This window comes from Pongo pygmaeus, chromosome 5 (assembly GCF_028885625.2).
Source record: "Pongo pygmaeus isolate AG05252 chromosome 5, NHGRI_mPonPyg2-v2.0_pri, whole genome shotgun sequence".
Taxonomy (NCBI): domain Eukaryota; kingdom Metazoa; phylum Chordata; class Mammalia; order Primates; family Hominidae; genus Pongo; species Pongo pygmaeus.
This window is the reverse complement of record NC_072378.2, coordinates 152,003,004-152,019,569: the sequence shown is the minus strand read 5'-3', so window position 1 is coordinate 152,019,569 and position 16,566 is coordinate 152,003,004. Positions and strand designations below refer to the sequence as shown.

Genomic DNA, 16,566 nt, shown 5'->3' with positions numbered 1-16,566 from the left:
TCACAGCCGTAACTGTTCCCCACTTAAACACAGACTACTCAGTATATCACTATATTTCTCACACTTATCTTCTGGACTCTAACTGTGAGTGATAAATAAAAATAACATTTCAATTTCTGGAAAAAAAAAACATGGGAGAAAAGAAAAATCCCTATAGGATTTATTTAAAGAGAACATTTTAACTTTTATGAGTTCTGTGATATCAAAATGCTGAACAATATATGTGCCCTATTGAGTTAAAATGTCAGATCTACCCTATGAGAAAAAGTTATGAAAGCATGTAATTCTTTGGAACTGTGAGTGTGCATACATACATTTATTCACACACACATTATCAACTCGTCTTTCTATGGGGTCCTGGCAGCCTTAGTGAGAAATCACAGGCCAGTCTAGAACTCCTTGGGGCCACCAGGCTATAAGCAGAATGAGTTTAGGAAGACTCTCAGAAACTCCACTCTAAACCTGAGCTAGCCTACAGGGTAAATGGATCCCACTCTTCTTCCTAGAATTTCCCCAGCCAGTTGGAACTACCACAGGAAAGGGATTCAGAATTCCCTCCTAAGAACTCCAGATTGCAAGCAATCCACATTAAAGGAAGATATTCTGAGAGATGCTGAAAGTTCTCTGAGGCCCATGGAGCTTTACTTAACATCTTCAGGTGCCCCCAGATCTCTCAAGGCTGTATAGCTCCTCTGAGATCCAGAATTCAGCCCAAGCCACCTGGCTTTACAATCTGGCAAATGCATAACTTTTCAGGAATTCTAGGGGATAGGCACAAGAGAACAAGTTTCAACTTTGCCAAAAGCTTTAAATCTATATCCCACTGTCCTATTTCTAATCACTCCTACATTCTGTTTCTTTTTTGTTTTCTTTTGTTTTGTTTTTGTGAGACGGAGTCTCGCTCTGTCGCAAGGCTGGAGTGCAGTGGCGTGATCTTGCCTCACTGCAAACTCCACCTCCCGGATTCAAGCAATTCTCCTGCCTCAGCCTCCCGAGTAGCTGGGACTACAGGCGCTCACTACCACATCCAGCTAATTTTTATATTTTTAGTAGAGACAGAGTTTCACTATGTTGGCCAGGATGGTCTAGATCTCTTGACCTCGCGATCTGCCTGCCTCAGCCTCCCAAAGTGCTGGGATTACAGGCGTGATCTGTGTCATTTTATAAGAAGCTAAGAAGGCCCATTTCTGATTGATGGAGATGCATTATCTTACCTCAGACTGAGCACATTCAAATTTCACCAAAGTTGCTGCAAGTTCACTTCGAGCATTTTGAGCCACATCCCGATAGTGGTTTAACTGCTCCCGCGTGACCGGGACTTCCGAAAGATGATCGTAAGTTTCCTGGTAGAATTCCCCCAAAATACAAAATATAAAGAAGAGTGTTAAACGATCTTTTCTGTGCAGCTGCACAAAGCAAGATTAAAGGCAGAAGCATTCTTTGTATTCCAAATGTGTCAAACATGCTACGCAGAGAAGTGTTATATTCAGACCATTTGGTTCTCATTCTCAAAGTTCAAAGGGAGGCAGGAGAAAGTTCGGGAACAAATGATGTGCTCCTCCAGGATGGTGATGAGGTTTGTCATTTAAGAATTGGCCTATGGCAGAGTGTGTTGGCTCACATCTATACTCCTAGCACTTTTGGAGGCCAAGGCAGGAGGATTGCCTGAGGCCAGAAGTTCCAGACCAGCCTGGGCAACACAGCAAGACCCTAACTCTACAAAAAGAAAAAAATTTTTTTTTAATTTGTCAGGCATGGTGTCATGACCTGTAGTCCTATTTACTTGAGAGGCTGAGGCAGGAGGATCACCTGAGCCCAGGAATTTGAGGTTTCAGTGAGCTATAATTGCACCACTGCACCCCAGCCCAGCCAATAGAGAAAGAGAGACTGCCTCTAAAAACAAAAAAACAAAAAAAGATTTTCCTTCCACCCAACTCAAATGGTATTTGACCTCTGCCCAGAATCAATAGACCCAACAAAGAATTATCAGAGGAGAACAATGCTACATCCTGTGTAACGAGGGACAGTTTTCGTTGTTTGTCTTTGTCCAGATCACAAAGATGATCAACTCATTTCTTGTCTGTTGATTAAAGTGTCTCATTTATTTATCAAAGAGATCATGTGATCTAAATGTAAAAGGCTGTCTCCTTTGTAACTATTCACTATGCCTTTTATACTCAGTCTCATAACCTCATAACCATGAATCATGAAGGCAACTGAAATGAACATGTGAGATGAGAGATGGCAGGGTCACACATGGACAGCCCGTGCCCATCTGGAAGGGAACAGGTCTCAGCTCCACTGATGGTTGCAGATACAGAAATAAGGATTTCCTGCCTGGCCAAACCACTCCAATTTTGGAATTTCCAATTCCAAATCATTCCAGTTTTTCAAGACAAGCCATATATCCAGACTTTTTGAAGTGTAAATTCCTGGTTTTTGCAGGTTGGAAACTGATTTAAATGTTTAAAAAAGAAACACATATGAATCAAATAAACACACCTGCAGAGCAGATTTGGTGGGTTTGGCCTGTGGGCTGCAGACTGAACCCTCTGGTCCTGTTTCCATCCAACTCATGCCATATGCCTGCTTCCTTCAAGAATTATTACTGAGGTTGGATATCTACACCACCTCTATGGAGTTTCCAAGGCCTGTGGTCTTTGTGAAGACACAGAAGAAAGCCATTCATGTTTGAAGTAATACAAAAGAGGTCACATAAAGGAGGATTTCCTGGAGTATCTAAATGGCCTCAGGAGGCTCAGCGATAAAATCTATTTAAGACTGCCAGAGACTACTCCACTACCAGCAACTACTGTTTGATATAGTCATGAATGCAAAAGTCTTCTTAAAGCTCATAACTTTTCAACAAGCGTCATGACCAGTGTGATTCAATCCACAAAATGCCAAACAAAACCTTCAGAGCTCTTAGTAATAGCTACTGTTTGCCAATCATAGCACAACCAAGAAAATGGTAGATATGTACTCTGGGGAAAAAGCATAAAAAGTTTAACTGAATCTCTTATTAGAGAACCACATCCTGTTCAGACTCATTCAATAGTCAGAGGGTCTTCTCCACCCTGACCACCACACCATATTTTCTAAACTAGACTATGTGAGGACATACGTCACTTATAAGAGATTTCACCTATAGTATGTATGGCATACCATTTTATAAAATTTATTAGGAAAATAAGTTTCCCAATGGCTATGATTATTTGATTATTTCTTTCAATGACTAACATCTTTTTTTTTTTTTAAGAAAAGAAGCTAGGCCAGGTGCAGTGGCTCATGCCTGTAATCCCAGTGTTTGGGGAGAATGAGGCAGGAGGATCACTTGAGCCCAGGAGTTCCAGACCAGCCTGTGCAACAGTGAGACCCCATCTCTACAAAAAATTAGCTGGGCATGGTGGCATGTTCCTGTTGTCCCAGCTACTTGGGAGGCTGAGGTGGGAGGAAGGCTTGAGCCCCAGGAGGTCAAGGTGCAGTGAGCTGTGATTGTACCACTGCACTCCAACCTCAGCAGCAGAGCAAAACCCTGTCTCAAAAAAAAAAAAAAAAAAGAAATGAATGAATGAATGAATGAATGAATGAATGAAAAAAGAAAGAAAAGAAGCTATATATTAAGATATTATTCCCTTGACACTGGAGTAGGGACTACATTTGGAGAGCTCTTTTGATGACTGAGTTTAGAAGGTAGGTACTGAATCTAAATTACCCTCAGAGTTCAGCAGACTGGAGATTATCGACCAAGTAGTATTTACTGATAGCCTACTCTGGATCAGGCAATGAGGTGACAGTGTAAAAAGGGAAAGAGAATTTATCAAACAACCACACTTAGAATTGTATAATTACAAAATGAAATAAATGCAAGGAAGGCAAAAAGGCAGCTAACAAAGGAAAATGACTTCAGATGAAGGAGGTAGAAGGAAAGAGTTCCCTAAAGAAGTGATGAATTTTTTTTTTTTTTTTTGAGATGGAGTTTCGCTCCTGTTGCCCAGGTTAGAGTGCAATGGCACGATCTCGGCTCACTGCAACCTCCACGTCCCAGGTTCAAGCGATTCTCCTGCCTAAGCCTCCCGAATAGCTGGGATTACAGGCATGTGCCACCACGCCCTGCTAATTTTGTATTTTTAGTAGAGATGGGGTTTCTCTATGTTGGTCAGGCTGGTCTTGAACTCCCAACCTCAGGTGATCTGCCTGCCTCAGCCTCCCAAAGTGCTGGGATTACTGGCATGAGCCACCACGCCCAACCAAAAGTGATGATTAAATAAGAATGAAATAGTCGGCCAGGTGCGGCAGCTCACACCTGTAATCCCAGCACTTTGGGAGGCCGAGGCACGCGGATCACAAGGTCAGGAGATCAAGACCAGCCTGCCTAACATGGTGAAACCCCGTCTCTACTAAAAATACAAAAAAATTAGCCGGGTGTGGTGGCAGGTGCCTGTAGTCCCAGCTACTCAGGAGGCTGAGGCAGGAGAATGGCGTGAACCTGGGAGGTGGAGCTTGTAGTGAGCTGAGACCGCGCCACTGCATTCCAAACTGGGTGACAGAGCGAGACTCCATCTCAAAAAAAAAAAAAAAGAAATAGTCAAGAGGTATTGAAGCAGGAGCTGCCCACATCATTCAAATAGCAAAAAGGCCATGCAAGGGCCCTGTGGCAGGGATCTGGCCCATGCAGGCAAGGATCTGAGAGAAAGCAGCGATGCCTACAGAAAAACACAGACAAAAAATAGTGGCAGCAGGGCTTAAAAGGCAGCTCTGAGGTCATTAATATATTTTGTATCTGGTAGGGCTTATTTTTCTGAATAAGCCTGGCTATTCTTACATATTCATTTTCCCATGTGAAATTCAAAATCTTCTTGGAAAATTCCAAAAAATTTTGTTGGTATTGTTATTGGGGTCATGTTAATTTTATAAATAAACTATGGAGAATTTACATGTTTTAAATGTTGAGTCTTCCAACTAAAATCATTTTTCTCATTTGTTCAAGAAGTCTTATTCTTTTTTTTTCCTCTTTTTTTTTTCTTTTGAGACAGAGTCTACCTCTCACCCAGGCTGGAGTACAGTGATGTAATCTTGGCTCACTGCAACTTTCGCCTCCCAGATTCCAGCAATTCTCCTGCCTCAGCCTCCCGAGTAGCTGGGATTACAGGCATGTGCCATGACACCTGGCTAATTTTTGCATTTTTAGTAGAGACAGGGTTTCACCATGTTAGCCAGGCTGGTCTCGAACTCTGGACCTCAAGTGATCCACCCACCTTGGCCTCCCAAAGTGCTGCGATTACAGGCATGAGCCACTGTGCCCAGCCAAGAAGTCTTATTCTTATTAGCAATTTAGATTTACTATATTTTGTAGTTTATCTCTAAAAATATTATCTTTTTGTCATATTGTAAATGGGGTCTACTTATTCCTATATATTAAATATGTACCTAAATATCTTTTTTATGTTTCTTATTGTTTGGAATTGTTTTCAATAGATTCTCCTGGGTTTTGCACTGTAAACATGCAAATCATTTGTAAATAATGAAAATTTCACCTCCTTCTTTCCAATTTTTATACTTCTATTCCTTTTCTTGACTAATTGCATTGGTTAATAACCCCAGAACATTTGATATGGTTTGGATGTGTCCCCACTCAAATCTAATGTCCCCACTCAAATACCATCTTGAATTGTAGCTCCCATAATCATACAAGTCTTGGGAGGGATTCAGCAGGAGGTAATTGAATCATGGGGATCAGTTACCCCTGTTCTCGTAGTAGTGAGTTCCCATGAGATCTGATGGTTTTATAAGGAACTTTTCATCCTTTTGCTCTGCACTTCTCCTTGCTGCTGCCATGTGAAGGATGTATTTTCTTCCCCTTCTGCCATGATTGTAAGTTTCCTGGGGCCTCCCCAGCCATGCTGAACTGTGAGTCAAATAAACCTCTTTCCTTTATAAACTACCCAGTCTTGGGTATGTTTTTATTAGCAGCATAAGAACTAATACCACATTGTTAAACATTAATAGCAGTAATGGACGTTTTGTCTTGTTCCTAACTTTCATAGGAATGTATTTGGGTTTTCCCCCTAAACATTATGATAAACTTAAGCCTTGACATCCTGGGTTCAGCTGATCCTCCTGCCTCAGTCCGTCGAGTAGCTAGGACTACAAGCATGTGCCACCACACCTGGCTAATTTTTTGTATTTTTGGTAGAGACAGGGTTTCACCATGTTGGCCAGGCTGGTCTTGAACTCGTTGCATCAAGTGATTTGCTTGCCTTGGCCTCTCAAAGTGCTGGAATTACAGGTGTGAGCCACCATGCCTGGCCTGATTTTATTTTTTATATTCAGTGCTTTAAGTCTATCTTAAATTTATTTGGTTTATAATGTGTAAGTACAACTCTAAGCTTTCTTTTTTTAATCCCATTCATGAAGCCTCCACCATCATAACCTAATCATCTTCTCCCAGAGGTCCCATCTCCTAATACTATCTTCTTGGAGGTAAGGATTTCAGCATATCAATTGGGGGAACAACACAAACATGAAAGCCATAGCCGACTTTCTAAGCATAAAAGCAATGCAAGAATGTTCAAGAAAAAGTGCACAGATGACAACAAATTTTTTAAATGTGTAAGCAGAATTTAAAGTGAAAGAGCAAACTGGAAAAATATTTCCAGAAATAATACAAAAAGTCAAAACTTTAATATGCAAACAGCCTACTCACACCAATAAGAAAACCAATGACCTAAGAGAAAACTTCTATAGAAGAACTAACAATTATCAGAAGGGCCATAAATGGCTAATAAAATGAGAACTGTCCCACCTCACTCATCATCAATTAAATATAAATTTAATTATTATTTCTGATCTTTAAAACTAGCAACATTTTAAATATATTTAATAATTAAGCATATTGGCCAGGTGCAGTGGCTCACACCTGTAATCCTAGCACTTTGGGAGGCTAGGCCAATCATGAGGTCAGGAGTTCAAGACCAGTTAGAGACTGGTGAAACCCAGTCTCTACTAAAAATACAAAAATTAGCTGGGCATGGTGGCACATGCCTGTAATCCCAGCTACTCAGGAGGCTGAGGCAGGAGAATCACTTGAACTCAGGAGGCAGAGGTTGCAGTGAGCCAAGATTGCACCACTGAACTCCAGCCTGGCTGACAGAGCGAGACTCTGTCTCAAAATAATAATAATTATTATTATTATTATTAGGCATATGAAAAGATAGCTCTATAAGAAAGACATGCTAATGCACTGCTCAAATAAAGATAAATTGGTACAAAATTTCCAGAAAAGTATTTGGCAATATGTATCATTTAAAAAGTTTAAAAGTTAATACTATTTGTCCTTGTGAATTTCTTGCTCATGATCTTATCAAAAGAAATGGAAATAAACCCAAAAATTAAACACAAAAATATTCAGAAAGGTACTCTTTAGCAACATTTTCAAAAAATCTGCAATAGCAAATATTTAAAACAACTAGAGTTCAAAAATAAAAGATGATAACATAAAAAAAATACTGATACAGTCACACAATGAAATTATATTCAGTAATTAAAAATTATATTTTTGGAGAAAGAGGTCATTAGGTCCTGATACATTAATCCTCATAAATGGGTTGATGCTGTTATCCTGGGAGTAGGTTAGGTATCACCAGAGTGGCTTTGTTATAAAATCAGGTTCTCTCTCACTCATGCTTTCGGGCCCTTCTACCCTTCTACCATGGAATGACCCTCACCAGACACCACACCATGCTTTTGGACTTCCCAGTCTCCAGAACTATGAATGGAATAAACTTATTTTCCTCATAAATTACTCAGTCTGTGGTATTCTGTTATAGCAACAGAAACTGGACTAAGACACTGCTGCTCCACTCTCCAATTATCTCCCTTATGAAAATACTCATACATGTGCATAGAGATATGTATAAAGATATTCATTATACCATTATTTTGTTTTTTGTTTTTTGTTTTTGAGACAGAGTCTAGCTCTGTCACCAGGGTGGAGTGCAGTGGCTCGATGTCAGCTCACTGCAACCTCCGCCTCCCGGGTTCAAGTGTTTCTCCTGCCTCAGCCTCCTGAGTAGCTGAGACTACAGGCGTGCACCACCATACCCAGCTAATTTTTGTATTTTTAGTAGAGATGGGGTTTCACCATGTTGGCTAGGCTGATCTCAATTTCTTGACCTCGTGATCCTCCCACCTTAGCCTCCCAAAGTGCTGCGATTACAGGTGTGAGTCACTATGCCCAGGAATACCATTATTAGTAATAGCAGCAGGAAGGATGAGGATGTTGAAACCGTAAATTCCTGTTGACAAAGCAATTATCAAATAAAAGTATATCTATACTATTGAATCCTATGCAACAGGTAATATGAGATAGATCCGTATGCTTGGGCATGGTAATATCCTTAAGATATCACTGAACAAAAATAAGAAAGTATAAATTCATTGTTTGTTACTGTTTTTCATAAAACACATGCAGGAGGAAAAGTATTGTGTTTTGTCTATAAATATATTTAGAGACAAGAAAAAAAAGAATTTTACAGAATCCCCATCACCTGATAACAGTACTTACCCCTGAGGGTGACACGACAATTGGAGTTGTGGTGAGAGGGGCAGTGGTTTGATTTTTTCAATAAGGATGTATTTACTCATTATTTGTACAACTAAATATAATTTAAAGAAAAGAAAAACACTGGGAAGAAGTGTTAACTATGGTTATCTTTTGGTTGTAGGATAGACTTTTTTTTTCTTTATTATATGCTTATATATACATATATATATATATTTGAGACAGAGTCTCGCTCTGTTGTCCAGGCTGGAGTGCAGTGGCGCGATCTCGGCTCACTGCAACCTCCACCTCCTGTATTCAAGCAATTCTCTTGCCTCAGCCTCCCAAGTAGCTGGGACTACAGGCATGCGCCACCACATTTGGCTAATTTTTGTATTTTTAGTAGAGATGGGGTTTCACCATGTTGTCCAGGCTGGTCTTGAACTCAACTGATCCACTCGCCTCAGCCTCCCAAAGTGCTGGGATTACAAGCATGAGCCACCACACCCCACCTATGCTTCTATAGTTACAAATCCTTTACAATAACTGTATTGCTTTCACAATTAGAACATTTCCTCTTAAATTTAAAAAAAGAGACAAGAACAGACAAAAATCACCAACCCTGCTATGCTGTGTCTTTATGAAGAAGGTGAAGACAAAGAAACAACCATAGGTAACATAGACTTGAACAGATATGAAAGCCGACATTTTGGGGGTTTTCTCTCTTAATTCAGCCTTCCTGGAGTTCATAAAATTTTCTGAAAATTCTTCAACTTTTCCTGTATCAAACAATCTTCCCTTAAAAAAATTTTTCCCCTATTTAAAATGGCAAGATTAAATAAAAACTCATCCATTTGTCCTCACCTGAGGACAATCTAAGTTATTAGGTACCTCTCAGCTAACCTATGAAGCAATTTTAGATTAGTTTTAGAGAGCCAACTACATATGATTTGATTCTGCTACTGATATTATTATGATAATGATTGAAATTGTCTCACAGGGTGGCTCATAGTCTTTTCAGAATAAAGAGTGGTTTCAAAGCTCAATGGCATAAAGCAAAGATAAGCTTATTCATAATTTAGTACACAATGTGCCCAATTATCTGACCTGGGGACAATGTCTTGGGCCAGTCTTGCTACTATGGTATTTAGTTGTCTTATTATCCCACGGACGAAAAAATAAGAAGAAAATCACTGCCTGCCCCTAACACACAAAAGCTCCTAAATCCATTCCATTCTTATCATTCTATCCCATAACCAATCTACTCTTTGTCCCAGCATTATCCCATGCTGCAGTGCACAATCACATTACCGCAGGCTCTTCCATTATGGAATGCCTCCTTGTGCCTGTCTCCTCTCTCCCTCTCCCTCTCCCTCTCTCTCTTTCTATTTCTCTCTCCCTCTCTTTCTCCCCACGCCCCCACCAAGCTTCCAGTAGTGCCCAGTAAGCAACTCCTTCTAAGAAGCTCTCCCCTACCGTCCATGTTCTTCTTACTACATAAAGTTTCTTCCCTAATTTACAGTGTATACATTGAGTCTTGAAAGTTGCATTTCTCCAGTGTAATCATTCATCCTGTCAATTTTTGACTATTTGCAATTCTCCCCACTTGGGAGGACTTTCCTGGCCCTCCTGGTTTTCTTCCTTCTTCTATCTGCTGTTGGTTTCTGGGGCCCACTAGAGCCTGCAGGGGGGAGTGTGGCAGCTGTGGGATCCAGAAAATATATCTGAGCATCTATACCTTAGCAGTTGTGGGAAAAGTTTTGGAAGAAAACATTTCTGCGTAAAATCAAGTACGGTGAAAAAGCTGATCATATGGTTTTTACATTATTTTCCATCTCTTTTCTCTTGGGTGTTACTCTTATTCAGTTAAAAATCCTTCTAATATGGCTAAGCTCGATGGCTCACACCTGTAATCCCAGGACTTTGGGAGGATGAGGCAGGTGGATCACTTGAGGCCAGGAGTTCATAGCCAGCCTGACCAACATGGCAAAACCCTATTGAAAATGCAAAAAAGAAAATAGCTAAGCATGGTGGTGCACACCTCTAGTCCCAGCTACTCGGGAGGCTGAGGCACAAGAATTGCTTGAGCCTGGGAGGCGGAGGTTGTAGTGACAATGATGGTGCCACTGCAATCCAGCATGGGCGACAGAGTGAGACCCTGTCTCAAAAAAAAAAAAAATTCATCTAATTCAACATCCCTGTTGAAGTGAAGGCAGCCCTCTAAAATATTAACACTCTTGCTCCCCTGAGTCTTCTTTTCATTGGGTGGGCAGAGGCTGCCCTTAGAAAAACTTTCACTCTTCACAAAACAATCCCGTTATTCCCTCACCTAAAAATCAGGCAATTAAGGCGTAAAATGGGAATTATATTGCTGGATAGAAAACAAGTAGAAGGCCGGGGGTGGTGGCTCACACCTGTAATCCCAGCTACTCAGGAGGCTGAGGCAGGAGAATCGCTTGGACCCAGGAGGCGGAGGTTGCAGTGAGCCAAGATCGCGCCACTGCACTCCAGCATGGTGACAGAGTGAGACTCCATGTCAAAAAAAAAAAAAATGGCCGGGTGGGGTGGCTCACACCTGTAATCCCAGTACTATGGGAGGCCGAGGCAAGAGGATCACTAGATCAAGAGATTGAGACCATCCTGGCCAACCCCATCTCTACAAAAAATACAAAAATTAGCTGGGCATGGTAGTGCCGTGCCTGTAGTCCCAGCCACTAGGGAAGCTGAGGCAGGAGAATCACTTGAACCTGGGAGGTGGAGGTGCAGTGAGCTGAGATCATGCCACTGCACTCCAGCCTGGGCAACAGAGAGAGACTCTGTCTCAAAAAAAAGAAAAAGAAAAAGAAAACAAGTAGAAGACAGATGAAAGAAAGAGAAAGAGAGAGGGGGGGAGAGAGAGAGAGAAGGAAGGAGGGAGGGAAGGAAGGAAGGAAAGAAGGAAGGAAGGAAGGAAGGAAGGAAGGAAGGAAGGAAGGAAGGAAGGAAGGAAGGACTAGTACCAGATCTGGAAGCAATGATTGCTTTTCTTTGCTGTATAATAAATAAAAACAAATTTAAAGTATGCTTAATGGAGGGATATGTAAAATGTCCCAGCTATTGCAGGAGACACTTTTCTTTGCTGTATAATAAATAAAAACAAATTTGAAGTATTCTTAATGAAGGAATATATAAAATGTCCCAGCCACTGCAGGGTACACTTTGGCATATACCCTGTGACCCACAGTTCTACTTCTAATTTTATAGGCATGTGCATGTTCTATAAGTGTCCATCAATACAGAAATTAGTTAACTATAGTGTCACGTGTGTCTGTATGAAGAGACCACCAAACAGGCTTTGTGTGAGCAATAAAGCTTTTTAATCACCTGGGTGCAGGTGGGCTGAGTCCAAAAAGAGTCAGCAAAGGGTGGTGGGATTATCATTAGTTTTTATAGGTTTGGGATAGGCGGTGGAGTTAGGAGCAGTTTTTGTGGGCAGGGGGTGGATCTTACAAAGTACATTCTCAAGGGTGGGGAGAATATTACAAAGTACCTTCTTAAGGGTGGGGGAATATCACAAAGTACATTATCCCAAGGGTGGGGAGGGTGTATTGTCATAAGGTCAATTGATCAGTTAGGGTAGGGCAGGAACAAATTGCAATGGTGGAATGTCATCAGTTAAGGCAGGCAGGACCTGGCTATTTTCACTTCTTTTGTGGTTCTTCAGTTGCTTCAGGCCATCTGGATGTATACGTGCAGGTCACAGGGGATATGATGGCTTAGCTTGGGCTCAGAGGCCTGACATATAATACATTCATAAATGGTAATCTCCAAAGCAGTTAAAAGAATCAGACTAGGCTGGGCGTGGTGGCTCACGCCTGTAATTCCAGCACTTTGGGAGGCCAAGGCAGGCAGGTCATGAGGTCAGGAGATCAAGACCATCCTGGCTAACACAGTGAAACCCTGTCTCTACTAAAAATACAAAAAATTAGCTGGGTGCAGTGGCAGGTGTCTGTAGTCCCAGCTACTAGGGAGGCTGAGGCAGGAGAATGGCGTGAACCCGGGAGGCGGAGATTGCAGTGAGCTGAGATTGCGCCACTGCACTCCAGCCTGGGTGATAGAGTGAGACTCCATCTGAAAAAAAAAAAAACAGAATCAGACTAAATCCATTTGGATCTATTTGGAGATAAATAGATCTCAAAAACACTGTTTTTTAAATAAAGTAAATTAGAGAACAAAACTAACAGTATGACACCATTTATGTCTTAAAGGTACATACCAAACAAAATATGTGTATAGGCACAATGAAATGAAATGAGAAAAGTATTTTTAATGGTCTGAAGGACACTCACCAAACTTATATCATAATAACCTCTGAACAATGGGAGAAGATGATCAAGATTAGAGGTGGTTGTCAATGGAAACTGTAGCTTCATTTGTAATGTTCTAATTTTTAAAGAAAAAGTGACTATAATTTTAGTATTAAAATCAATTTCTTAATTAAGTAAAAGACAACTGGAAGCATGTTTTAAAAGTCCAATTTATTAGGTTTTCAGTTTTACATCCTAATATTCATATACTGCAGGCTTCAAGAATCTGAAAACTGTTTGTTAATTCCATGTTTGTGAATTCTTTATTGGCTGCAGAGGCCACAGGAAATCCTGAACTTGGACCCCAGCATGGTCAAAGTAGAAGTCAAAAGGAGAATCACTGAGTTCCAGCTGAGAGAGGAGAAAGGAAGAAACGAGTCAGGCAGACAGTTAGGGTGGGTCCTCCGATGAATTCTTTCAAACTGAAGAACAGCCTGCAGGCACAGATAAGGGAACTTGCACAGGGGGGCTTGCCCAGACATGCCCACAATGGAAAATTCCATCCCCTAACACATGCACAGTAAGGAGAACAAAGAAATATGGAGTAACTTAAGCTAAAGGCCCACATGTGCACTAGGAGGTCAGGGTGGAGCTACCAGAAATTTGCACCTTATGCAAATGAGATGCCTAGCCCTCATTGGTTTCTTATAAAAGCCTTTGCATTCAACTGCAAAAACCAGCAACCCTCTTCTGGGTCCCCTCTCCCCGGCAGTGAGCTTTCTCCTTTCGCTTATTAAACTTTCGCTCCAACCTCACCCTTTAATTCTCTTGGTCCTGAGACAAAGTACTCCAGGTGATAACTCACACAAAGAGACCAATACATTGTGGTGCATTGGCCAGACTGTAACACAGCAGTGTTTGCCATGCATTTGTTGTGCAAGTACACATTTTGACTACATTTGGGACAGGAAATTCATTGTTAAAATAAACGGAATATAAATAGTGTTCTGGCCAAAATATTAAGCGTCTTCAAGGATTAAAACAAGAATTCAATGATTTTTTTCTTTTTTTTGAGACAGAGTCTCACTCTGTCACCCAGGCTGTAGTACAACAGCACAATCTCAGCTCACTGCAACCTCCACCTCCTGGGTTCAAGAGATTTTCCTGCCTCAGTGTCCCAAGTAGCTGGGATTACAGGCGTGCACCAACACGCCTGGCTAATTTTTGTATTTTTAGTAGAGACGGGGTTTCACCATATTGGCCAGGCTGGTCTCGAACTCCTGGCCTCAAGTGATCCACCTGCCTCAGCCTCCCAAATGCTGGGATTACAGGCGTGAGCCACCATGCCTGGCTGCCAAGAATTCAATGATTTTTAATAGTTTTATTAACTGGAAAAACATCTCCAATTAGCCAAGGACATGCCAGAGAGAAAATTAAATAGCTTCTGTGTTGCAATAAATCCTTGCTTTATTTTCCAAGGTGTCCTTAGCTCTGCCTGAAGAAGGCTCAATAAAAATAATGCTGCTTCATCATTTCTAGGACCCATTTCTTCTGTTAGACAGAATCCATAGCATCCAGCTGCACAAACTCCTGAGAGCAACAGAGCCTCCACAGTGGCCCATTTTGTAAACACATGAGAAGAAAGTGGGAAATTGTAGCAGTATGTAATCTCCCCATGTCTCACTTTAGCAGAAATCAACCTTCCTATAACAATTCTACTGTAACTGGAAAGGGGTCCCATTTCAGACCCCAAGAGACGGTTCTTGGATCTTGTGCAAGAAAGAATTCAGGGCAAGTCCACAGAATAAGGTAAAAGCAAGCTTATTAAGAAAGTAAAGGAATAAAAGAATGGCTACTCTCTAGAAAAAGCAGATAGAGCAGGGCATTCTCGAAAGCAAGAGGAGGAATGCACACACCTTAGGTACCATGCTTGTTTATATGTAAGACACGATGCTTGTTTATATGTAAGGTTGTTATATACAAAGTTTCAGTGCTGCAAAAGGAATAGCACTCGAATATAACATTTTCTTTTTAATTATCAGCAAGGCAAGTTACTTCTACAGAAGGGTGCGCCCTTAAAGATGGAGCAATGGTGAGCGCACACTTGGACAGGGGAGGGGAAGGGGTTCTTTTCCCCGACGCACGTGGCCCCTGCTGCTGTGTTATTCCCCTACTGGCTAGGGTTAGACTGCACAGGCTAAACTAATTCCCACTGGCTAATTTAAAGAGAATGACGGGGTGAGTACTTTGGTGGGAGTCAGGGCAGAGCAGGTAGCAGGTAATTGGAATGAGTTAGGGTAGAGTGGGTGATCAGAATGAGTTAGGGTTGAGCAGGTGATCGGAATGAGTCAGGGTGGAGTAGGTAATTGAAAAAGGTTGCTTTACAAGGAAGTTAAGTTTAAAAGTAGAAGGCAAAGAATTGAACATACTGACATATTAATTCTTTGAAAAGAAATTTAGAACTCATATCTAACAAGATAAAATACTTGTTTATATGTAAGATAACAAAGCAAAAAACATGAGGAAGATGTTCTCTACAAGGCCTTGCAACAAAGGATTGTTAATCTTTGTGCAACTACTGTCTTCTGCAAGAATCTATAGTACTATCTTTAAAGTGAAACTTTTTTTTTTTTTGACACGGAGTTTCACTCTTGTCACCCAGGCTGGAGTGCAATGGTGCAATCTGAGCTCGCTGCAACCTCCACCTCCCAGGTTCAGGCGATTCTCCTGCCTCAGCCTTCCGAGTAGCTGAGATGACAGGCGCATGCCAACATGCCCAACAAATTTTTTGTTTGTTTGTTTGTTTGTTTTTGTTTTTTGAGGCAGATTCTCGCTCAGTCGCCCAGGCTGGAGTGCAGTGGCTCGATCTCCGCTCACTGCAAGCTCCGCCTCCTGGGTTCACTCCATTCTCCTGTCTCAGCCTCCCGAGTAGCTGGGACTACAGGCGCCCGCCACCATGCCCAGCTAATTTTTTTGTATTTTTTTAGTAGAGATGGGGTTTCATGATGTTGGCCAGGATGGTCGCGATCTCCTGACCTCATGATCCGCCCTCCTCGGCCTCCCAAAGTGCTGGGATTACAGGCGTGAGCCACCACGCCTGGCCCAAAACTTACTCTTAAACTAAGAATGCTTTTGTTCTTAAGACAGTGGGACATCAAAACATTTCCTTGGTCTATTTCCTGGGTCAGTTAAGTCCTGGGTCTGTTCAATAAACATTATTAACTTGTTCCCTTAACTGTAAATATCCTGTTAACTAAGAATGCCTAACCTCCTAGGAATGTGGCCCAGTAGGTCTCAGCCTCATTTTACCCAATCCCTATCCAAGATGGAGTTACCCTGATTTGAACACCTCTGATACTTGCAATGAGACAAAGATCCACAATTAGATTTTTATAATTTTTTTTCAAGTTTTGTTTTCAGAACAAACAGTACTAAAGGCAGATTACAAATCTTATACTGTAGTGCTTAGCAACTCTCATTACTTATCACGAGGATGACAACAGTGTCCTCAACACTCTTTTTAGGACAGGCACAGGTAGACTCTAGTTTAGGATCCCATCCTTTCAAAAGATGGAACCCACTGTCCCTTTATAACCAGAGCTCACCCTCAATTTAATAAAGAGAGTAGCAGGAGGCAGCTGGGGCAGGTAAGAAGGAATCAGAGGCCAATGAACAAAATCAGCAAATGAACAGTGTACACACCTTCATAGTAATCCTCTCATTCTTATAATATTTACA

The 16,566-nt window shown here is 41.4% G+C and overlaps 1 protein-coding gene across 1 annotated transcript in view; it reads right to left on the bottom strand.

The window, feature by feature from the left end:
- CCDC170 (coiled-coil domain containing 170) overlaps positions 1–16,566 on the bottom strand; it is a 132,193-nt gene that overhangs the window by 89,358 nt on the left and 26,269 nt on the right. Inside the window, exon 2 of the mRNA XM_054490746.2 lies at positions 1,215–1,343. Coding sequence (XP_054346721.2) covers positions 1,215–1,343 — 129 coding nt within the window. The remainder of the gene's footprint in view (positions 1–1,214; positions 1,344–16,566) is intronic.